This window comes from Cydia fagiglandana, chromosome 20 (assembly GCF_963556715.1).
Source record: "Cydia fagiglandana chromosome 20, ilCydFagi1.1, whole genome shotgun sequence".
Classification (NCBI taxonomy): domain Eukaryota; kingdom Metazoa; phylum Arthropoda; class Insecta; order Lepidoptera; family Tortricidae; genus Cydia; species Cydia fagiglandana.
The window spans coordinates 8542920-8567763 of NC_085951.1; the positions used below are offsets into that span (position 1 = coordinate 8542920).

General features: G+C 33.9%; 3 protein-coding genes across 3 annotated transcripts; all 3 read left to right on the forward strand.

The window, feature by feature from the left end:
• The first annotated feature begins 227 nt into the window (after window positions 1–227).
• LOC134674550 (uncharacterized) lies at window positions 228–4588 on the forward strand. Its single transcript, XM_063532661.1, has 6 exons — window positions 228–436; window positions 1987–2143; window positions 2513–2630; window positions 2868–3002; window positions 3794–4007; window positions 4418–4588. The coding sequence occupies exons 1-6, from the start codon at window positions 274–276 to the stop codon at window positions 4570–4572; spliced, it is 942 nt and encodes a 313-aa protein (XP_063388731.1). The 5' UTR covers window positions 228–273; the 3' UTR covers window positions 4573–4588.
• Window positions 4589–7880: 3292 nt separating this feature from the next.
• On the forward strand, window positions 7881–15742 carry LOC134674551 (uncharacterized). Its single transcript, XM_063532662.1, has 6 exons — window positions 7881–8045; window positions 11124–11280; window positions 12841–12958; window positions 13522–13656; window positions 14092–14305; window positions 15549–15742. Exons 1-6 carry the CDS (start codon window positions 7883–7885, stop codon window positions 15701–15703), a joined length of 942 nt encoding a protein of 313 aa, XP_063388732.1. The 5' UTR covers window positions 7881–7882; the 3' UTR covers window positions 15704–15742.
• A 4381-nt stretch (window positions 15743–20123) lies between these two features.
• Window positions 20124–24814, forward strand: LOC134674546 (alpha-tocopherol transfer protein-like). The gene is made up of 6 exons (XM_063532652.1): window positions 20124–20219; window positions 20800–20971; window positions 21256–21472; window positions 22150–22336; window positions 23728–23944; window positions 24420–24814. Exons 1-6 carry the CDS (start codon window positions 20208–20210, stop codon window positions 24572–24574), a joined length of 960 nt encoding a protein of 319 aa, XP_063388722.1. The 5' UTR covers window positions 20124–20207; the 3' UTR covers window positions 24575–24814.
• Window positions 24815–24844: the final 30 nt, after the last annotated feature.

The following is a 24844-nucleotide window of genomic DNA, read 5'->3' on the forward strand; positions in this document are numbered from 1 at the left end:
AAAATAACTATCTTGTGCAAAACATAACCGATTGCCTAGTTTATCAGATAATAGTTGACGAAAGGTTACACGATAATAACTAGCTGCTGTTACAAAGTATCAAAAACCATCTTGCGACGTCTGAAGTACTTATAGATACGTAATGAAGTCTAAATTAGAATGCACAAATTAATATTGGATTTAAAACTTGTTTTGGTTTTAATTGTCCAGTTCAGTGTTGTATAAACAACAACTGTGAACGGTTCGTAGTTTGCTAGGTTCCTAATTGTGAGTATGACAGAATCTTTAAAGAGTAATATGTTAGAAATTACTTCTCGGACAATTCAAGAAGTAAGAAAGGAGTATAATTTGGATAAGCCAGGAATGATGGACCAAGCTATTGATATTTTGCACAATTGGATTCAAAAACAGGACCATCTCGTGAAGAAGGATTTTTGTAAGTCGTTTCTTTATGATATTTTATATAAATATTGTTATATTTAAACAAAATAAGATTTATTTTAAGACGAGAATAGTTTTTATAGAAGTCGTTATTTATTTGGGTTAGACTCGAGTTTATTTTATGATCAAAAAGTAATCTATACTTTTAGTATCTAAAGTAATTTTGCATATATCATAATGGAATAAGTTTTAGTACCTACCTATAATTTTCATAATTAAAAAAAATGTTAGTGATCTTGAGGATGGATGGCGAAGTTAGGTTAATTTTCAAAACTATTCTTACCTACGCTGCTCTATTTATTGTGAATCAAATGGATTAAGGCTTTATATTTTTAATATTCTACTTGGGCAAAGTTGGGCACCCACGGTGAAATTAAGGATCTCTGCGTATAATACTATGATCTAAATCGTTGAATCAACAAGTTAGGTAATAACAAAAAAGTTTTAGTCGTAATTTTGTGTAATGTTTTTTTAATTTGTAACTTAGGAAGCGCACACCCAACAAACTAAATTAGTGTTGACTAAAGGATGAATCACGTTAGACCGGGCCATGTCCGAGCCGGAGCTTCCTGCGCATCGTTTGGTATAGAAAACATTACGTGATCGCCTGTCATGTCATAGAAAAGTAAGCCCCGAAAGCTCCGGCCCAGACACGGCCCGGTCTAAGGTGAGTCATCTTAGTCAACACTAATTTGGTTTGTTTTAAAAAACATTACACAAACTTACGACCAAAACTTTTTTGTTATTACCTAACTTGTTGATACAACGATTTAAATCATAGTATTATACGTAAGTACCTAAAATAAAATTGCAGATAAAATCAGTCAATAAATATGCATGATTGTGGTAGGTCAATGACAACTGCATTATGAAGGTCACACGGTTTTATGTTGCTATCTTTGCTGCAGTATCATCGAGTATTAAGTAAATAAAGATTTATCTTTCTTCTTAGGCTAGGTCATTCATAATATGAATATAAAAGTTATAAATAAAAACACTTACAAAACAATACAAAATTCTAATAAACACATTATAAAAAAATCCAGCCTAGGGTGTCGCTGGCAACGGGGCAAGGCCCAAGCTACCGGTGGGCAGGCAGGGCTGCAGAGAGAGGAACCGGCGGTAGACTTTCGGTCTCCAGGATCACCGCCTTCTGCATCTGGCCCTTGATCCAACCACCCCGCGAGAGTCTCTCTAGGTGTCGGTCTCTTCTTCGCTATTAGACCATTCGTTGAAACGACTATCGGGAAAATGATCGTCGAATGCTTACTGGACTTGTTCTTCTCGACTTTCACGAGATTCTTATTCTGATTCTTATAGAGTATTATTATTGTAAATATATCAATAGTAGAGAGGATTAAATTAAGAATAGTAACTACATAATCTAGAAATATAGCTACTAACTATACATTATACATATGGTAGGTACTATTTAGAAATTAGCCATTTCTAAAATTACCCGCTTTCGATGCTATCCCAATGCAAAATTTAAAAACTAAAACAAAAAACAGTACGAGTAGATTAACCTTAATTTTTAATTTCCAGGTAGAGATTATCTGGAACGTATCATCATTTCTACGAAAGGATCTGTCGAAAAAGCGAAAAAAAGGATAGATAAAGTCTGCACCATGCGGACTATGGTGCCTAACTTGTTCGAAAAAATCCACGCGAAAAATGACTTCCCACATTTACAGGATTTTTAGTAAGTATCAACATTTAATGTTGCATTCTAACTGCGACAGCATTTTGCCGACTGCGTTACCGTAGTAAATGTCAAAATCAATAATGATCCCATTTTTAAACAAGCAGATAATACTGCAAATTTAAAATTAAATGCACGTATTGCAGAGAATGCAGATTCAAGTCCTGCCAGAAGCGTACATTTATCAATATTTTTCTTTAATATAAAATCAATAATGAATTAATGATGTCTTGTATAATTGTCATTTTCTGTAGCAAGGTTTATTTAATGCGAGTTGACAGTGACACGTTTAAATGTAATAAAATTGATATTAAAAATCTTAAATTTCCAGGCGAGGAAAGATTTTTAGGTTTCTTTTTTGTTTTTCAGCATAAATCTGAATATACCAAAAATAACAGAGGATAACTATAGAATATTCATTGCAAAAATCGGCAACAAACCGCTTTCGCCATCTGTGTATTTGCAGGCGTACCAGTTGTCTGTTCTTGTAAGTTACCTATAAGTTATTATTTACATAGGTACATTTTTTCTAAAAATCTTATACGTACGAATTATTATTCAAAGTGCATGTATATCATGTTCGTTTTCATATCGGTGAGCAATAAAGAATATTTGTATTGTATTGTATTGCATTGCATTGAATTGCATTGCATTGCATTGCATCGCATTGTATTGTATTATATTGTATTGTACAATATGTAGTGACTGTTTTTGTCATTTTCAGTTTTGTGAATATATGAAACTTTACGATTATACACTTGGTTACCACGTGATATACGATATGAGAGATGCCAATATTTTGGATGTCGTCACTAAGATGGACTTGGTTGATCTCCGCAATGTCGTGTCATTTTACACGGTAAGTCATATTAATATTTTTCATAATTAGGTGATGGGAAACTGAAGGACTGAAAGAAATAAGTAGAGCTTTGTTATCTACGAGTACTAAATAAAGTCTATTTATATGTCAGTTTTTAGGGTTCCGTACCCAAAGGGTAAAAACGGGATCCTATTATTAAGACTCCGCTGTCCGTCTGTCCGTCCGTCTGTCTGTCACCAGGCTGTATCTCATGAACCGTGATAGCTATTAGGCAATTGAAATTTTCACAGATGATGTATTTCTGTTGCCGCTATAACAATAAATATTTAAGTGGGGCTCGAATACAAACTTATTGCACTTTTTTGGCAGATAGCATGGACTAATAAAATAAGAATACTGGATTTTTTTTTATAAAATCGCATCCTCCGTCGGCATTTATTTCTTGTGTTTATTTTAATTTTTTTTTATTAACTTGAAATGTACCTACCTGTACCTATGTTTGTACGGATCAAATCTTGCAAGTTATATTTGACCCACTTCCCGACTTCCAATGCAGCTGAGCATACATAATGTAAGTCGGGTGATATGCAATAGGTATTATGGTACCATCGAACTGATCTGATGATGGAAACAGGAGGTGGCCATCTGTGATAAAACAACGAAATCTAATTGTGTTTGGCGTTTCTAGAATTGTCTCGATGAGTATTAGTTGCCTGTGTGGAAAGAAAACTAAAGTCAGCGATAAAAGCTTGCACCGAAAATGAAATGTTTACCAAAAACTTATTTAATTTAATCCTGTATTATAATACATTATAATATATTGATTCCAGGACGGCTACGGTTTTAGAATAAAAGGCGTGTATATATTATCTAATTCATCTATCATCGGTACTTTTGTCGACGTGTTGAAACAGCTCGTCAGTGCTAAAATCGGCCAAAGAATTTGTGTTTGCAAGACTATGGAAGAATTGTACGAACGCGTACCAAAACATTTGCTACCTGAAGACTATGGAGGTGAACAGAAATCAGTTTTGACACTTTATGGTACGTTAAAAGTTATTATGACTATCGAAATGCGAAAACACGACACCCTTCGGCCAGAATTCGATTTAATTGAGTAGGTATCTAGTTGAAAAATAATATAAGTATCAATATACAATATATAAACTTGTAGTGTGTAATGTTACACATACATTTATTATTACACATATAGTCGCTCCGTCTGCCTGTACGCTTGTATGTTTTAAACTACTTAACGAAATTTAATAAGTTTCTCTGTTTCTCATCAATAAATAGTCAAGACTTAATAAATGTACAATTTAGGGTTTTATGTAAATATCTTGAAATATATTATGATTATGATTACATTTTACCCGTAGGTACGAAGCCAAGGTGGCTCGCTGGTATTATATTAACTTATCAAAAATACTTATATGAAAACCTACTCATTTCAGATGAATGGATAGAAGAAATATCACAAGACAAGTTTGTGGAATACCTAAAGGAAATGAGAGGAGCATGCACGAACGAGAAATTACGACGTCCAGACAAATTCAACGATGATTACCTTGGCATGCCCGGCTCATTTAAGATGCTTCATGTTGATTAGACTTAATGAATAAATATGAAGATCTGGCCTAGTACAGTGTAGGGTAGATTTTTTATTTTAAAGGGTCTAGCAGGCTAAGCGAACAAGAAGTGCCCCCAACGACGGATTTGGTCATTCTTTCAGGTGATGTACTGGCAGGTCCTAAGAACTCTCTATGCTTAATATCAGTCCTCGATCTTCTTTTGTTTTCGAGTTATTCAGGATAATGTAAAATCATCAGTGTATCATTGAAAGTGTCATATTTTGTAAACCGTTCAAGTTAGATTAACCAAACAAAATTATATTTGACAACAATAAAATAGACTACAAAATGAATATGTTTGTGATGAACACAAATATTTGATCCTGAATCTTGGGTGTTTTCTATGTATCTATGTATGTATGTATTTATCTATATAAGTAAGTACCTATATCGTCGCCTTATCGCCTAGCACCCATAGTACAAGCTTTGCTTAGTTTGGGGCTAGGTTGATCTGTGTAAGATGTTCACCTAATATTTATTTAATTAATTATTTAGTAAATATCGATAGCTTGGTCCTTTTTTACATTTTCAATTGGTATTGTTCACGTTAGACGTTACCATTCATAGGGTGCAATCTGTATTGTAAAGTAAAAGTTACTTACCCATCATTTGTTTTTTTTCTAAAGTCTATGTCATTTATTTACTTAATTATTTATTTATTTACTAAATAATTAATTAAATAAATATTAGGTGAACATCTTACACAGATCAACCTAGCCCCAAACTAAGCAAAGCTTGTACTATGGGTGCTAGTAGAGATGGGTAGGGGTGAGTAAATACTGAGTATTTACTCGATATTTACTCAAAGCACCCGATAAATACCCGTATTTACTCATTTAGGTGGGTAAAAACGATTGCTTATAAAATATTCAAAAAGTGAGATTTAAGAACAAAATTGTATTTTATTGAAGAGTGCTAACGTGTATTAACAATATCTATAAAATAAAAAGCATATAGGACGCTTAATTTAGGAAAAAAAGGTAATTATTAGTGAGATGCAAATTGTGATAATGCAAAGTTAACAATTTTGTTTTAAATAAGAAGGTATTTACTTTAAAAATGTGGTACTTAAATTCTATTGATGTTCTAGATAACTGCATGTCGCGCAAAAAGTGCGTGTTTACGTGGCACTTACGACCTTTTATTAAGGGTTTTTTAAAGAAAACTCAAAAATGGCTCAACCGATGATGTTCAAAATATTGTTTTTTGTACTCTATTATACGGCTAATCTCCCGATATGTTTTCATATTTTTTCTGAACTTTGGTTCTAAAGTTATAGAGAGATAAACATTATTTTGGCCTTTCGAAACGGTTTTTTTACCAAAATATTCAATTTATCCAAAAATGTTCTTAGATACATTCCAGTTATTTTTAAAGACCCATTTAATGATGTGCAACACGTTGGTGGTTTCTGAATTTTTTTTTTTGTGACAATTAGTTACATGTATGGAGTGCCCCTCTTAAATATACATTTCTTACAATTTTGAGTACTTAATCCAGTAGCAGCTTACAAAATACACCTATATTTCAAATTTATAAGCCCCCTTCAGCACTCTAAATAGTTTATACCCACCAATTTGGGTATAAACGAGTAAATACGGGTATATTGAGTAAATACTGAGTATTTACTCGGTATTTACCCGTGAGTATTTACTCACTACCCATCTCTAGTGCTAGGCGATAAGGCGACCAAGCGGACCAAGCTATCGATATTTTTGCCCAGATGCATTTAATACAATATATTATATAAGTTAGAAATAAATAATACATTATGGACTGTTTTTTTTTTACTCCTTGCATGAACATAAATTTGAAGTAACAGATTTTAAATACAGTTAAGTAAAATCTCCTATCTGGATGGTAACTACAAAATTTCTTTTAAATATTCCATGGTAAATAGAGCCTCAGATAACGATTTGATTTACCTACTTGATCTACTAAATCAATTAAGGTTGACTGGTAGAGAATGTCTCGCTTTTTGTACTTTAAGGTTTTTTTGTTCAATAAAGGTCATAAATGAATAAAATGAACCACGAATGCATAATGATACTTAAGTCGTGAACATTAACCACAATTCAAATGACAAGTAGGTAATTAGCTCCTTGATTAATCACCAATTAAAAAACAATCTCTATTTATCAACATTCATGGTCATCCTACTAGTCACGTGACTTAATTGCAATGTAAACAACATAATTTTATGATTATGACATGAAATTGTTCATTGTCAATATTACTTTTTTCACCACACCAACAACTGGTAAATACGGACTAACAAGCGCAGCGTAGGACGTCCACCCACAAGATGGACAGACGACCTTGTTAAGGTCGCCAGAAGACGCTGGATGCGGGCGCTTTTAACCGTCACGTTTGGAGGTCCAAGGGTGAGGCCTATGTTCAGCAGTGGACGTCTTATGGCTGAGATGATGATGATGAACTGGTAAAGGGTCTCTTAATTGTTCAAAAACTGATATATAGCAACGTTGCATTAAATTTTATTCACATGTGAGGCAAAGTAACCAAATGCAAATTTTGGTTACTTTGCTTGTAGCTGCGGTGAAAAAAACTTTAAAATCACCATATAACGTGCAGTCGGTATCGTCATTCGTTTTACTTTGGACATTGACAATAACACCAACGCGTTCAGAGCCGGCGTATTATGGATGGCCTAATCCATCTTTATCCACGTGATAAAATAACTGTCACTTTAACACCACGGGATAGACACCGTTTTATCATGCTGTCACGTAGATAAAAACGACCATCATATCCGTACGTCCGCTACTCTACATGTTAGCACGTTCTAGAGTATAAATCATTAACGATTTGATAAAATCATTATACACTCTAGGTTTTTTTTTGTATAAGTATATTATAAAATCAAGTACTTTTATTATAATTATAATAAAAGTAATATACGATTATATATAAGAACCTATATTAAACCTATATATAAAAACCTATATTATAAAATCACGTACCTACTTTTATTACTTTTACTTAATTTTTTTATCATAACAGATAACACGATATTTAATGCAGTAAAAAATACAATAGATACGTAAATATTGCATATCATTATGCTTTTTCTCTCAAAAATAAAGTTATGAATAAGTAGGTACGAATTACAATACAGTTGCACGTATATGTAATTGTAAAGTATGTAAATTGATGTCATAAACTTGATCTAAGATATAAATAGTTTCACATCTTAATTATCCAATTCAGTGTAGCCTTTACAACTACCGCGTGAGGTTTGTTATCGATCTCAAGGCAAACGTTATAATCATGACGGAATCAACAAAAAGAGATATTTTACAAATAAATTCTCGGACTGTCCAGGAAGTAAGAAAAGAATACAATTTGAACAAGCCGGGAATGATGGACCAAGCTGTTGATATTTTGTACGATTGGATTCAAAAACAGGAACATTTAGTCAAAAAGGATTTTCGTAAGTGTCTACTATAGGAATAGTTTTGCTATTATATACTTACCTAAGCTCAGAGATATTTTTATAACCGATTCCAAAAAAGAGGAGATTTTTAATCCCTCGGAAACTATTATTTTTATTATATTTCATTATAGTTATTAGGGTGATTTGACTGCCCTATATTGATGTATTGGATAAGCCAAATTAATTATAATTTATTCTGTAAATATTCCAAATATTAATTTACAATTTACTAGAATACTTAAGTTTTAATTTATCAATTACTATATTAAGTTAATGAAGTTATATCATTTAAATCTGTTCATTTAAAGTTCAATATTTATTTAAAGTGTAATTTGGTTTTGTGTACATTAATTTGCCTGTGATCATTTGTTGGTCGAAATATATGAATATTTATAATTACATCTTTACCTGTCATGGACCAATGGCGTTCCGGATATTGAGGAGGCCGGCGCGAGCCGAAGCCAACACGTAGAGGCCATTTTGACACTTTAATTGAATGTAAAAGGTGCACCGAGATGAAGATGAAGAAGATGCAGCACCCGCCAGAGTGCAAGGACTATTGTGAGCTGATGGAATGTAAAAAGAATAATGTTATTGGATGAAAGCGACGGACTAAATACTGGGGCTATAATGGCATTAAAAACCGGACGTTTGCCTAATAAAACGGTATGCTATTTTATTTTCCTTCAGACGGTGACTCGGCCTACAAAAAGCAACATCTAGGATGACACAAACGCAACCCCGGTGTGTGGGCTAGGTAGAGATGCGTTATTGGACTTTGAACATATAGCCAACTCGCCACTTACGTTTCCACGTCTACCTTCGAGAGCGCAGTTCTCGCGACTCAACTCTGGACAGCCGGCTTGATCCTGTACCCCCCCCCCCCCAAACCTTTCGGGTGACAGAGCTCCCCTAGGAGCCACTACCTAATCCTACGTGGAGTCACTACTCCCCAACAGCTCGCCACAAGCTACCCTGCGTTCACTGATTGCACTGGTAAATAAGTCTCTATTATATCTTGCCTCAGCAATATATGGCTCAATTTTGACTGGATAAAAAGTAATTGTATAATATCCCAGTAGTATGAGATCCCTAGCGCCTTTTAGTTGTTACAGTATCAAGGTACAAAATAATACATACGAGTAGAATAAATTCGTTGGGGTCTGTATTGTTTCCCAAATAGTTGTAAGCCATAATGTATTGTTTGTCCGAATTTTCATTAGTCATAATTGGTTTTTCTCAGAAACGCGTAACTTTTCAGGATTGCCATAAAACAAACCTAACCTAACCTAACCTATCTATAGAATAACCTTACGATAATCCTGAAAAGTTAACGGTTTCAGTTTTATGACTAACGATAATATGACAAACGTTACATTATGACTTAAAACTTTATGGGAAACAAAGGGACCCCATTCGTTGACTACACATTCGTGAATTTAAACTTATTTAAATTTAAACATAGGTAACTTTTGCATGTGTTATATTATAAATAACTTCAATGTCGTTTCGGAAAACCGGTTTTACCTAATTTGTCTTGTCTTCAAAGCTAGCATTTAATTCTGTCGCACTACGTATAAAGTCATAACAGCAATAATTGTAAAATATATTTGAAATTTAAATTTTGTTATTTTTCTTATAAAAAATGGCTTCCAACTTTATGCTGATTTCGCCAATGTCATTAGTGTGTTCATAGCTCAACGTTATGCTCTAGCATAACGTTGTTCGGTAGTTGCTTATTTATCTTATAATCTTTACAATTAGCCAAGATGGACCGGGACCGCCGGCGGCGCCGGGTTTTGACTAAAGATTGGTTAAGCGCATTTCAAGATTAATTCTTCATTAGATGCATCTTCCACTTTTGTATGTACAAAACACAAAACACAAATTTATGGCACAGGATAGGCAGTACAAAGGCGAACTTATCCCTTTAAGGGATTTCTTCCAGTTTTTTGTTTACGGCATAGATGTTAATATTAAAACCACATTAATGAGAAAAACGCAAAAAAATATTCTCGAGACGACAAGGCCATTTTGAAATTCTTGATAAATTGGGTAAATTTTTTGGGATTTGTTCCTGTTATGCATATTGTCCCTGTTTTATTATGGACGATTTCGACCATTTTGGGGTATTAATATTAGGAAAATACAAACTGAAATAGTCAATAATTGTACGTTTGAAACCATTCAAATATTTACTTTTACATAACAATTGAAATTAAATATTATTATAATCGACTTATTACCTAGATTCGAGGAACCGTGTTATCACGTATTGACGAGCCTGATAAAAACTTTTACACAGAAAATATTTATAGAGTCCTAAGGCCCAAACATATAAATGAAAAATCCAGAATTTGTCACTGAAATTTGAACCTATAGTGCATGGGATAGAGTGGATTTTGGTTTTGTTTGATAATTGAACGAAACAAAACAAATGCGACTCTATTCCAATTGAATATGATTTAAATTACATCGAACTCAATAAGTACTATAGGTAGGACCTTAGGCCTTAGAAGGATAGGGTATTAATAGTAAATATTGTACTTCTCTATGATTATGATACTTACTTACTTTTTTCTTTACTTTATTTACATCTCAGTAGTTATAGCAGTGGTGGCCGAGTGGATATGACGTCTGACTTTCAATCCGGAGGTCGCGGGTTCAAATCCTGGCTCGTACCAATGAGTTTTTCGGAACTTATGTACGAAATATCATTTGATATTTACCACTAGCTTTTCGGTGAAGGAAAACATCGTGAGGAAACCTGCATACATCTGCGAAGAAATTCAAAGGTGTATGACTGTATGTGAAGTCCCCAATCCGCATTGGGCTAGCGTGGGGACTATTCCCCAAGCCCTCTCGCGCATGAGAGGAGGCCTGTGCTCAGCAGTGGGACGTATATAGGCTGAAATGATGATGAATGATGATCTCATTAGTGTCAAAAGGGCATCTGCGTTTCGGCTTCGGCTCCGCACGCCACCCAAATGTTTGCAACACCATTCTACCGTGATGGATACAAAGATCATTCTTAGTAAGTATGTACATAAAGTACATCTAGTTATAACTTTTCAGGTAGAGACTATTTGGAACGCATCATCATCTCTACAAAAGGATCCGTCGAAAAAGCGAAAAAAAGGATAGATAAAGTTTGCACCATGCGGACTATGGTGCCTAACTTGTTCGAGAAATGTCACGCGAAGAATGACTTCCCACATTTACAGGATTGGTAGTAAGTACAGTATACCAGGACATCAGGACCTTAGGAGTGACAAGTTGGAGAAGGAAGGCCATAAAGAGATCGGACTGGAGAGACTTGCTTGGCCAGTCTAAGGCCCACTCGCGGCTGTAATGCCTCAGATGATGACTTGATGAGTAAGTACATTATAAAACCTCAATGCCATGAATCTCAAGGTGTACGCCGAAAAGTCCGTGTTAACGAGTTTTCATCTTACAGAAGGTATCAATCTAAAGATATATTCTATATACAACAATGTTAAAATAATACTAACACAAAACCTAAAACTAACATCTAAATATAAAATATCTCTCTTAAGCTGCCCGCTTCTGGAATGGACCCTAGAATGCTGGCGGCGTTGCCCCTTTGAACCGCCAAACTTAATCTTTGAGCCAAGAAGGAGCCCGCCCTATGGTCGCCCGAGACACCTATCAATCTGGCCGACACTTCTAAGAGGTTCTTATAGGATTATGTTCGTCCTAAAGAGGTTTTTATTTACAGAGGTAAAACAAATGAAAAATTTGTATTATAGAGGTAATTAATACAAACGTGTCTTAATGTTTTCTTGGGGTTGGGATCTTTGGGTCAAACTTCTAGATTTGTCCGTAAATAACTTCGAGTTATAGAGATCATAAAATAATCCGTCTATTTTAAATTATAGAGGTGTAATTCCAATTTTCAAATAGAAGTGAACACGGGAAAGGAAACCGTTAGTGGTTTCGTTTTAAGTTATATTATTTCAAGTTATGGAAGTTTTGAGCATTTTATTAAACGGTTTTTTTTATACGAGGTTTCACTGTATTAATATTTACATCAACCTTACAATAAATAATAAATGTTCTGTATGTGTAGACATGTGATAGGTACATAACCACGCATAAATTTGGCTATAATATAGATTACAACTTGAAACAATATTTACACATTATCTAAAAAGTTCCTTGCTGCTCTCGCTTGATAAATTTCGATTTGCATAAGATTTACAAAGAGACATATTTTAGAAACTATTATGATCAAGATAACTTTTTGAGCTAATAATAAATACTTTATTACTAAGAGCTGTTTTGTGTGCGTGTGTGTACCTATTTCTTATGGTCCGACCGGTCGGACAAGATGAGGCCGGATCTGATAATGATAAAATAACCATTATAAAACGTAAAAAATATAAGAGCCTCGGTAGAGAGTACCATTTTGTATCATTTGGAGTTGAAACTCTAGATCCCAGCGCGCATAAGTTGTTCGCAGAAATCGCGAAGCGTCTGGTTGACGTAACTGGTGACCGAAGAGCTGGCGGCTACCACGCACAACATATCAGCATTGCGATACAGCGAGAAAATGCCGCCAGCATCCTTGATACAATGCCTCGGGGGCCTATTTTAGATTTAAGCTAGTTATTAATTTCGTTTAATAGTACCACTGTATATATATTGTATGTAAATAAATGATTAAAAATGACAAAATTGATAAACTAGAAGTTTGCACCACGCCACGTATCTGTTTCTGTAGCGTATTTTTTTTTGTATTTATTTATAATGCAATAATTTTTTTTTTCAGCATTAACCTTAACATGCCACAAATAACTGATGACCACTATAGAATATTCATTGCAAAAATCAACAACAAACCACTTTCGGCTTCGGTGTTCTTGGAGGCGTATCAATTCTCAGTTATTGTAAGCAAGTTATAAAATATGTAGTTGTGAAGTGTTCACTTAGACTTTTCTTATTTGATATTTTTAATAAGTACTATCAATCAATGTCAAGCATTTTTTTTTTATATTGAATGCGTGACTGTAAACCATACATTGACCCAAAAATACTTTAACATTTTTTCGCTGCATGTTGTTGATAATTTTACCAAATGTTTGCGTTTGTGTACCAAAGCTAAAGAAGAATATTTTGAATATAATGCGTTTTGGTTGAGTTAAATGATTGTATTTTTAATTTTTAACTACCTTTTACGAAATAATTATGTGTTATATACAAAAATATTCTAAAATTTTTTTTGTAAACTAAACGTTTTTTGGGTCGCTCTGTATATATGAGGCGCTTTACTTAATTTTTTTCTTAAAAGTACTTCCTTAACTTCTTACAATGTAAACTTACCTTACTTTCGACTGCTATTATTTATTATTAAGCTAATGAATAATATGTACCTACGTAAAAGTTTTAAATAAACTTCCTTTTTTTTAAAGTAAAAATATCATAAAAGCCATAACAGGAAATGTTTTTTCAGCTGTGTGAATATATGAAACTTTACGATTACACTATTGGTTACCACGTGATAGTCGATTTGAGAGATACCAATATTTTGGACGTGGTCAGTAAGATTGACTTAGTGGACCTGCGTAATGTAATGACGTTGTACACGGTAAGTATATAAATATACAGTATAGCCCGAAAATACGTAAACTTTTTAGGCCACCTGTACACTCATAATGTTTTTATTATTCCTTCTTCCAATTTATTTATTATTTATTCAAAAGCAGTCATCCTAGGTACTCTAAACTAAACATTTTCGTAGTCTTATCCATGCTAATAGATGTTGACATCGGTCGAATCAGCAGCATTACTGCAGCTGTAACTATATATTGCAGCGCAATATTACTACCGCAAATGACAAAATCAATATTAACACCAATGAGTAAACTAAACATGGGTAGTACACAGATACCCTGATTTTTGACATTCGCGTGAAATGTTACGCTGCAATACTACAGCAAATCTTGACAACAATAAATTCTAGAATAATTATAAGTCTAATTCTGTACTTCGTGACCCTCGCGTAAGTCATGTCTGATTCCAGGATGGCTACGGTTTTAGAATTAAAACTATACATGTATTATCTAATTCATCCATGATCGGAGCTTTTGTCGATATTTTAAAACAGATCCTTACCGCTAAACTCGGACAAAGGATCTCTGTTTGCAAGACAGTAGAGGCGTTGCACGATAGCCTGCCTAAACATTTGCTGCCAAAAGATTACGGAGGAGAACAGAAATCTATTTCCATGCTTTATGGTATGTAAATTGAGGCCGATAGCGCTAATAGCATCTTTAACCCTGTTGTTAAGAAGCCAGAATCCTGGCATGGACATTTACGTGTGATGAGCTCAACACAAGCCATATTTGTTAAGGTTATTTTTTTTAAATAGTAAATTTATTTTCATAACAAGCCTCTATATACAACAATGTTAAAACAACACTTACACAAAACCTAAAACTAACAACTAAAACTAAGGTTACTGTGAAACTATGTAGTTCGGTTTGAGTAAGAGCATTCTATAAGGTTATTTAAACTGAAATATATAATTTGATTTGTTCTCCAGTCGTACGAGCCCCGATGCACATGTTTTCGTCTAGTGAGACCATTTTTTGAGGTTTTCGCGTTTGTTCAGAAATAATGTTTTTGTTTCAAAATTACTAATATTTAATGCTTATACTAATGTAATTTAATTTTATATGGTAATACTCTGCAATAACTAAATCCAAATAGGGTACATCGCCAATTATTAGCCAGTTTTCAATTACTGGCCACCTATACTAAAATTAATTCTGTGTATAGGTGAATAGAACTCATTTTTGTAAGAGGCGGCCAGTTATTGAACGAGTGGGTTGTGGATAAATTTCAGTTACTGGCCATTTTCCTTATACTGAAAATGAGTTTTATTTATCTGTAAATAGAATTCATTTTTGGAATAGGTGGCCAGTAATTGAAAACTGGCTAATAATTGGATTTTCGTACCTTATATACTAAAATGAACTTTGTTCACCTATAAATAGAAATCAAATTAAGTGGCCAGTAATTGGGGGGTGGCTAGTAATTGGCGATGTACCCTACAAGAAATACCGTTTGTACTGAAAGAAAAAAATAATGATTTTTTATTTATTTATTGACGGCTAGGATTACAACATATGTGAAAAGGGCTATTACTAGGGAAAGCAATAGGGCTCTGCCAATGTACTGACAATTTTGTTTCGATACTATGCATGCAGCAGTGCTATAGGAGAGGACAATATGATTTGGACAACGTTTTTGAAAAGTCCTTTTTTTCAGCAATAAAAGTCTCATGCAATTTTATTACACGATCAAAATAAACTACATTAAACATTGTTATTATGGTTCCCATTACTGGGTCATTTTATGTTCATGTGTAAAATTTATGAAAATAAACAAAATTGTTGCGTGGAACTAGACGAAATAATTTGCATCGGGGCTCGTATATTTGTTTCTTTATATAATTGAACAGTGACCTGTTTTCAGATCAATGGTTAGAAGAACTGTCGTTAGACAAGCATGTGGCATACATGGAAGAAATGAGAGGAGCATGCACCAATGCAACATTAAGACGTCCAGACAAATTTAACGATGACTATCTTGGGATGCCCGGCTCTTTCAAGATGCTGCACGTTGATTAGACTGTGTCCCATTCCTTTGAAGTTATCAAAAAAAATGAAATCTGAGGAACTATCTTTGTATGAGGTTTCAATTGGGTCAAAAATCCTTGGGGTGAAATTTTGTTTTTAATTTTTCCCATGGCAATTGTAATTTACCTACAGCTAAAAAAACGTACAATAGGACTAGACTTTTTCTATTTCTTTGTTTAAAAACAAAATACGATCGTGGCAGAGTGGTCAGAGACAATACAGCGTAAAGAATGTTGACCCAGTTACAGAAAGTATGTACCAATAGATAGGTACATACTTTTATTAAAGCGAACGAGATGTTTACAAATATCAGGAACCTGATCCAGATTTAATAAATTGTTACAGTTTTGTTCATATTTTGCGCGGCGAAGCAAAGTGAAACCAAAGTTACAAACCGAAATAAATGTTATATACTTACGAAGGAAAAAAACCTGCAGTATCCAAGGCTGGAATCGCAGCGTCCTTCGTTTACTCATCACATGCCTGAACCGCTATTCTCTTCTGTTGTCTATTTTCTGTTATTATAGTATGTTGGTGAGGTGTAAGTGTAAGACTAAATATGTATAAGACTTTTAGTTTTAAAGTAAGATTTTTTTTCAGTAACTTTACATCGCAAAATATTTGATATCAAAAATATATTCTTTAAAGCTGTGGTTTCATGATTTTTTTCTTTCACTTTGAAATGCCTGGATGGTTAAGTAATTCGATGTAATTGACACTTAACAATTGTCTTTGATGTTCATATTCACAACTAGTGATACTTGCCAAACAGACCCCAGCTTCCCATGAGCCGTGGCAAAAATGCCGTGATAACGAGAGGAAGAAGAAGAAGAGATACGACAAAAACAATTATTTCTTCATGCCCATTAAATCTGACATTTTTATTGTCCTAAATTCAAAAAATGCCCCTTATAAAGGTTTAAAAGTCTTCTTCCTCGCGTTATCCCGGAATTTTGCCACGGCTCATGAGAGCCTGGGGTCCGCTTGACAACTAATCCCATGATTTGACCTAGGCACTAGTTTTTTACGAAAGCGACTGCCATCTGACCTCTCAACCCAGAGGGTAAACTAGGCCTTATTGGGATTAGTCCGGTTTCCTCACGATGTTTTCCTTCATCGAAAAGCGACTGGTAAATATCAAATGATATTTCGTACATAAGATCCGAAAACCTCATTGGTACGAGCTGGGGTTTGAACCCGCGACCTCCAGATTGCAAGTCGCATGCTCTCACCGCTACTAGGCCATCAGCGCTTCAAAGGTTTAAATAATAGTGTCAAAAGTATAAAGACAACACCAACACCTCTAATCGGTCCAGCCATATTGCCGTATACCTCGCCTTTAAGCAGTGTTGCCAACTCGGATTTTGAAAAAATGCTGGACTAATGTTTAGATTATGCCAAAATTATGCCGAAGATTTTTGAAACACCTATGCTAAAAAAATGCCAAAAATAACACTTGAAATTAGACACTTAAAACACATACTTTTTTCAAATTTACCGCCTTTTTCTACTGACAAGATCTGCTTGACCAACTTGATATATTCCGTTGACGTCCATCCGTCCACAAAAGTCAAATTGCATATGAAAATATGAACCACATAAGGCGATGGCGCATATTGTTGCTGCCAAGTTGGTGCAAACTTGGCTTAGACTAAATTATGCTAAAAAATATGCCAGATGCTAAATGGAAAATTTTGGTGCCAAAGCTAGTGAAAATATGCCAGATCTGGCATCATTTATGCCAAGTTGGCAACACTGCCTTTAAGAAAATTACGATCTCCATAGCGCAACTTCGGCAGTTCCACGTACCAGGACGACCGTTACAGCGTGGAAAACTATCAAACGTGCCGACTAGCCGGGAAACACTCTATTTACTGCCCAGACGTGAGTTTCGTGGTAAATAAACTGGCAGGTTTAGCTTAAAGTTAGCGCCTCAGATACGCTGACCGACAGAAATTTGCTATGGCTTTCCACGTAGGTGTATTTTGCTGATTTGTAAGGCATGTGTTAAAATTACATGGTTTTAACATTTAACTGAATAGACAAATGCGGCATACTAAGGTGATCTAAAATAAAAAAATATTGAATAAGTATGTTTCGACAAGCGTCTTTGAAAAAAAACCTTAATTTGCATTTTGACGTAAGTGCATTTCGCGGTTGGTCCCATTCTAAATGTTGTTGTTCAGTATTTATCTCTCAGAGTAGGTATAGTTAAGTCTAACTCAAAAAAAATCAACCTGTATTTTTTATTCTAGGGTTTCAATGTGGTTTTTTACTTTCTTAGCATATCCATATAAATTATATTGTAGCCTATAGTTTCCAACGAAATTATTATAAAGTCTCTTTCAGTTAGTCACAAAAGATAAAAAAAAAACTATTTATTTAGTTTTTAGTACTTGTAAAACGCATCATTCGTAGATACCATTACATAATTCTTTTTATTAGTAGTTAATAAAAACATAAATAAGTATGGCCAATTAATTCCCACTATAAGTACCTACCTACCTACGCAATTTTCAGATTATAGTGCCTAATTTAATAATACTGAAACTAGGTAGGTATTACTTTATTTCCAAGACCTACTACAACTACAAAGAAAGTATTATCGTATCCGAGAGTGCTGAGATGCATCTAGACAGAAGAAGCTTGGCGTAAGTAATTGAATTTCATTTTCAGTGTTCCACGCGGGAATAAAAAATCCTTATGATATAGCCAGTATTTTTTAAGTATTACAAGATATATCTCTAAATATATCTATAAATTATACACCTAAAACTTCCATTTTTGTCGACCGATCTGGCCTAGTGTTAGTTAAGTGACCCTGCCTGCGGTCCTGGGTTCGAATCCCGGTAAGGGCATCTATTTGTGTGATGAGCACAGATATTTGTTCCTGAGTTATGGATGTTTTCTACGTATTTAAGTACATATTTGTATAATTATTATATATTTCGCTGTCTGAATACCCACAACACAAGCTTTCTTGAGCTTACCGTGGGACTTAGTTAATTTATTTATTTATTTATTTAAACTTTATTGCACAAAAGAAAACTTATCGTACAAAAGGCGGACTTAATGCCAAAAGCATTCTCTACCAGTCAACCTTAAGGCAAAGCAGAGAGATAATTTGTGTGAGCATGTCCCTTTAATATTTAATAATAATAATATTTACATTTAAAACTAGCGCTGCACCGCATATCCTCTGAAACAAAACAACTAACTTACAAATTATAGTATAACCTCAAGATTATTAGGTAGGGATGTCGAATTAGTTGCGATTGCCGGTTGTATTATACGTGCCAGCGGAAACTAGACATTACTGGCTAATATCACCTCATCACGGTTGGTGCTTCATTTGCTAAACACACTCGCTGTCAAAAGTGACATTTGAATAGTGAGTTACTAAACTGAAAATCGTAATTAGATTCCAAAAAAAGTAAGACAATGTTGCCACTGCAATAATTTGTTTGTAAAATAGTAAATTCGTTTTTATAAATAAACACGCTAAGATAATTTATTTATTGGTAATTTTACTCCTACGATTTAAGAAAGTACTTTTATTTGCTTATTTTTATATAAATACAAGACGCGCTATTATGTGGCAACATTGTATTACTTTTTTTGGAATCTAATTACGATTTTCAGTTTAGAGTTAGACAAAGAAAAGTCTGCAGTGATTTTGATAGCCCACGCAGTGCAATGTGTCATTTTAAACGTCAGACTTCTATGAAATTATAACACTTGCACTGCGTGGGCTATCAAAATCGCTGCAGACTTTTCTTGGTCTAACTATAATGAATTTTTGAGACTGTAGTACTCGCCCGGGCCCACCATTTACCTTACTATACATAAGTAGCTATTCTTCTCTTATTATGAAGACATTTTATTGATTCTATTTTTGACCATTAAATAAATAAGTTTTAGTACCTATTAAATAAATAAATGTTTTAAATTGTATTTTCCTCAATATGCCTCCGTGCTATGAGTTTTTATTAGCAATGTCAAATACATTTCCATAAGGCGTACAATATAATACAACAGACAATGAGCTTGATTTTTTTCATGGCGTTTTTTAGCTACATATTGTCTTAGAACCTTAGGTAGGTATTTTTTTTTTATCAGTAAAGTAGTTTAATACTCGTAATTTCAGAAAAGTTTGTGATATACCTAAACTAGCAATTATTAAAAAAAACCATCTGATTTAACCACAAAGTGAAAAGGGCCTTATGGTGCATCCACTGCGTAGTTAACTTTTGTGGAATGCTGTGCAACACGGTAACATTTGGTAACTTACCTAGTTACTGTTGCACAGTGTGATCCACATTTGTTCCACAAAAGTTACTTGCGGTGTGAATGCACCCTGTAATGCTGCGTGTAAAGACAAGGTAAATGTTAGTTTAGTTAATGTCCCTATCTGTACCCATTTATACGGTAACTCCATTCATACCGAGAAGCATCGACCGTGAACTTCTTACTGAATGTAGCATCATAAACAAAGATGTATAACATTGTAAGTAACGTGTTTTGTGTTAGAACTATAATGTTCTAGTATTTTATGACATTTTAGTGAAATATACAGCGTCATATTTTTTATACAACCATAAACTGAAACGAAGCTTAAGTTTTAGACGTTTTTAATTTAATGTTATCTAACGGAGTGGTGCATAATATTTTTTAGCGTTCCGTACAAAACTTTGTTCAGGGAACACTTATGGGATCACTTCGGTCTTGCAAATTAGTTTATTTTATTTTATTTTGAGTGAAATTACATATATTTCATACAAAGACATCACTTATGTTGTAAGTTAATTGTGTTTATTCAAGGCAAATATTGTATAATTGTAATGAACTTTTAATATGTAACTCTATATCTACCAGTAGGTAGGTATCAGATATGCATAACTATTAAGTAAGTTGATATAAATTTGCCATTTAGACTTTTATTTCGCCATCTCTATCAAAACGTCACCCGCACACACGATTTATATAGCAATTTTCAAATCCAAATTTCAACCTGTATTTATAATGAAATAATGAAGATTCTGGAAGAAACATACATTATAATTATTTCACTGTTTTGTAATTTCCAGAAAGAAAATGAAGATTTAGCGATTAACTCAAGATTACTTCTAAATTCTGATAGAGGAACCTTAGAACAGATTTTCAAAGACCTTGGTGTTGACCCGGGTTCCTTAGATGACATGCTGAGGACCATTCATGAGTGGTACCAAAAAGAGCCGCATTTGCCAGCAGGAAAATTACGTGAGTTTATATAAAGTGCATTGAGGTAACTTCGAAAGCTGGGTAATTTCGAAAATGGATAAGGTGCAGGGGGCCAATTTTGATTGCGGGGTAATTTCAACTAATCGAAATATCTTCCATGTTATACCTACATTATTATTGAGTCACACACAACAGATCTTTTTTCCTATCTGTACATATCATCAAATCATCATCATCATATCAGCCTTTTATCGCATAGGCCTCTCTTCGATTATGCCACTTATCCCGGTCCTGAGCCAATCTCATTTCAGTGATTTTTACAGATGACCAATTCATTGCGAGACTACTTATAATGAGAAAGTTTAGTACAGAAAAAGTGAAACAAAAGATAGACAACTATTACGCCGTGAGACCCAAGATACCAGAATTATTGAGTAACAGAGACTTATTGGATCCTAATTTGATTAAGTATATAAAAGATGGTTTTTGGATGACGTTACCTCGAAAAACGCAAGAAAACCACAGAGTTACAATATTAAGGTAAATCACTAGTGTGTAATATTAAGGCAAATATGAGATAGATTTTTTGTTTTTCACTTAATTTACAATTGCAAGTTTATTCCATTGAAAATTAGTTTTACGATTCCACATATTTGTAAGGTTAACAGAAATTCTTGTTAAATATTCTATTACATTTAAAGCTTAATAGATGTGTTTTTAGGGTTCCGTAGTTCCGTACCCAAAGGGTAAAACGGGACCCTATTACTAAGACTTCGCTGTCCGTCTGTCACCAGGCTGTATCTCACGAACCGTGATAGCTAGACAGTTGAAATTTTCACAGATGATGTATCTCTGTTGCCGCTATAACAACAAATACTAAAAACAGAATAAAACAAAGATTTAAATGGGGCTCCCATACAACAAACGTGATTTTTGACCAAAGTTAAGCAACGTCGGGAGTGGTCAGTACTTGGATGGGTGACCGTTTTTTTTTTTGCTTTTTTTTGTTTTTCTTTTTGTATTATGGTACGGAACCCTTCGTGCGCGAGTCCGACTCTCACTTCCCCGGTTTTTTAGATTCCTCCAGATACTCTCCTCAACTGTCAAAATTATGCTCTATTAAATAAATAAATAAATAAATGTTATAGGATATTTTTACACAAATTGACTAAAAACGTCTTTTATTACCAGCCTTAGTCTTGATATTTTTATTTCAGAGTGCAATACAGCGAAGGCGTGTCCGTTCTAGATTTCACTAAAGTGCTAACCATGATTGTCGACTATAGAATGTGGAACGACAGTGTCCTAGGAGAGCAAATAATTTTCGACTATAGCAACGTCACTTTACCATTAGCTTTGCAGTTCACTCCAGTATTCATACAGAGGGCTATTTATTATTTCACTGTAAGTAAATATTTTTATATAGATCATGCACTGAGAAAAACATTAAAACAAATTGAAATTGCAATAACGTTTAATGCTTTAAACAGTTTAAACAGTTCCATATGAGCCCATCGAACAGAGCAGTAAATTTTAATTTTGAAAATCATGATTTTCAGTGTGAACAGAGAATACAAAATACTCAAACCTCTGCACCTAATAAAGCTTAAAGAAGATTAAGGTGTGCCACAAATAATAATATTATGAAAAAAGTGGAATTTTATTAAAGAAGTCAAATAAAGAAGTCAAATAAGATGTATATATATATATATATGAATATAATATGATGCATGATCGTATGGTTATTAAAAAAAATGTATTAGAGATAGCCTTAAGCAATAGTTATTAAGTTAGATTTAAGTTATATTGCAGTGCCCTACAGGGTTTCATAGCTGAACCAATATAATGTACCAACCTGTATAACCTATGAAAGCAATAAATACACTGATTACTGATTACTGATATTAAATTACGTTTATCTACACACATGTCATTAGTGCTCTATAATGCGTTCAGAAACCGTAGGAAATGACAAGCTTAATGACAACCAATTTTACTATGAGAACTTTTTTATCTGTGGTAGTAGGAAAATTTGTACTTTAATGTACATAACGTTACAGATTTTTGTAGGTTATGAGTTTAAATTTGGAACATCAGTCAAAACTCAAGTAGGTCTCTATTCTAGTATCCATAGATATTAAAATCGTTATCGATACGAAACGTCAATTTAGTATGTTTTTTAAATATAAACCGCACGACATTTGATCTCGAGTGACATGAGAATAGGGACTTTATTCTTTTGTCTAGGAATTAAAAAAAACTACGGATGTGTGACATGCGTGAAAAAAGTTTTCATTCACCGCCATTTGACGTACAGTTTATCTTTTAGTTAGTTTTAAGTATGTGTTTAGATAAAGTAGTGTATGTAACTGTACATAATTAGGCATTAAAACACTCGTGTGATCCTATTAAGAAACTCACTAACGTTCGTTTCTTAAACCCACACTCGTATTTTAATGCCTCTCATTATGTAGCAGTCACATAAACTACTATTATTGATATAGTGGAATTTACATACGACCTGTCCGAAAACATATTTAAAAAATTGCGCAGTGTACCTACATTTAGTATATGGTTTATATGAAATGTTCAATGGTACTTTTTTATGGACACTAGCCCAGCACTAGTCTCTGTCTGCGAAGTGCGAAATGTGTACATTTTTTTACACATTTGGTTAAACTACGCTACATAAATATTTACACATACAGTATATACCGTCGCCCACAGTGTTAACTGTCCATCGGTGGACCTTATGCCTTTTGTAATAACGTTGCTGTTTTTACATAAATTTACAGGAATGCCTGGGACCTAATTTAAAGGGTATACATATTGTAAATCTACCTCCATTTGCCGAGTACATTCTATCTGCCGTCAAAAAAGTACTGAAACCAAAAGTGGTCCAAAGAATACACGTTTACAAAAACTTAGAAGAGGTTTTAGGAAAATTTCCAAAAAATATAATTCCTCAAGATTTGGGTGGCACTGATGATGTTACTTGCCAAGACATAGCGGGTAAGTAGAAATTAATGATGTTGCCTACCTGTTTATGAAAAATTTATTAAAATTTATAAAAAAAATTTCATCACTAAACAAAATGTACCAAATTTTTTTGAACCATGGGGTGAGTAAGTAGGGTCCTAATTTAAACAATTGTTTACGTCACTTCTCCTTCTCCTTTCCAATTAAAATAGTTTTTGCTATTTATCTGAAATGCACTTAATAAAAAAAAAACTCCAAAAAAAAACTCACTATTATAAAATAAAGGTAGACATTTAGGCCCACTTGCACCATCCCACTAAACCGGGTTTAAGCAGTTAAACCGTTAACCTAGTGTCAAATTGTACTGGTAACCATGGCAACTTCAAGTTTAACCGATTAACCCCGGAATAGTGGAATGGTGCAAGTGGGCCTTAGTGAACTGTACATGTTGAATGTTTATCATTATAATCCATAATAACAATTAAAATGGGTACTCATTCTCTTACAGATGCATGGGAAAGAACATTATGCTCTCCTTCATGGAGAACTTATTTTATACAACAAGATTCAATTCACACTGACGAAACCAAAAGAGTTGTTAAGAAGAATTTCCAGGACGACTTTGGTCTCGACGGCTCTTTTAAAAAGCTAAATATAGATTAACTTCCTTATAATGTAACGTACTTTTGTGATTTTTATCAATATACTCTGGCAAGCCAACTTTGTCAGTGGGAAAAGGCGCGAAATTTAAAATTTATACGGAATCCAAATTTTACGGGGGAATTTGTACGGGGGGGGGGGGGATGCGCACCAATTTTTTTCAAAGATCGCCGAGTTTTTCTACTGACAAAGCTGGCTTGCCAGAGTATACTTTCGTGGAATTAAATATACTTTGAGTTTCAATTTAGTTCAATGAGCGCAACACATTTTTCC

What these genes read in the sequence shown, in the direction of transcription:
- LOC134674546 (XM_063532652.1), top strand. An exon ending in CACAGAGTTACAATATTAAG is followed by an intron (nt 21,473 to 22,149) that starts GTAAATCACTAG and finishes TTTTTATTTCAG; the next exon opens with AGTGCAATACAGCGAAGGCG. An exon ending in TACTTGCCAAGACATAGCGG is followed by an intron (nt 23,945 to 24,419) that starts GTAAGTAGAAAT and finishes ATTCTCTTACAG; the next exon opens with ATGCATGGGAAAGAACATTA.
- LOC134674550 (XM_063532661.1), top strand. Translation starts at nt 274, where the DNA reads ATGACAGAATCTTTAAAGAGTAATATGTTAGAAATTACTTCTCGGACA. An exon ending in CGTACCAGTTGTCTGTTCTT is followed by an intron (nt 2,631 to 2,867) that starts GTAAGTTACCTA and finishes TGTCATTTTCAG; the next exon opens with TTTTGTGAATATATGAAACT. An exon ending in ATCAGTTTTGACACTTTATG is followed by an intron (nt 4,008 to 4,417) that starts GTACGTTAAAAG and finishes TACTCATTTCAG; the next exon opens with ATGAATGGATAGAAGAAATA.
- LOC134674551 (XM_063532662.1), top strand. Translation starts at nt 7,883, where the DNA reads ATGACGGAATCAACAAAAAGAGATATTTTACAAATAAATTCTCGGACT. An exon ending in CGTATCAATTCTCAGTTATT is followed by an intron (nt 12,959 to 13,521) that starts GTAAGCAAGTTA and finishes ATGTTTTTTCAG; the next exon opens with CTGTGTGAATATATGAAACT. An exon ending in ATCTATTTCCATGCTTTATG is followed by an intron (nt 14,306 to 15,548) that starts GTATGTAAATTG and finishes ACCTGTTTTCAG; the next exon opens with ATCAATGGTTAGAAGAACTG.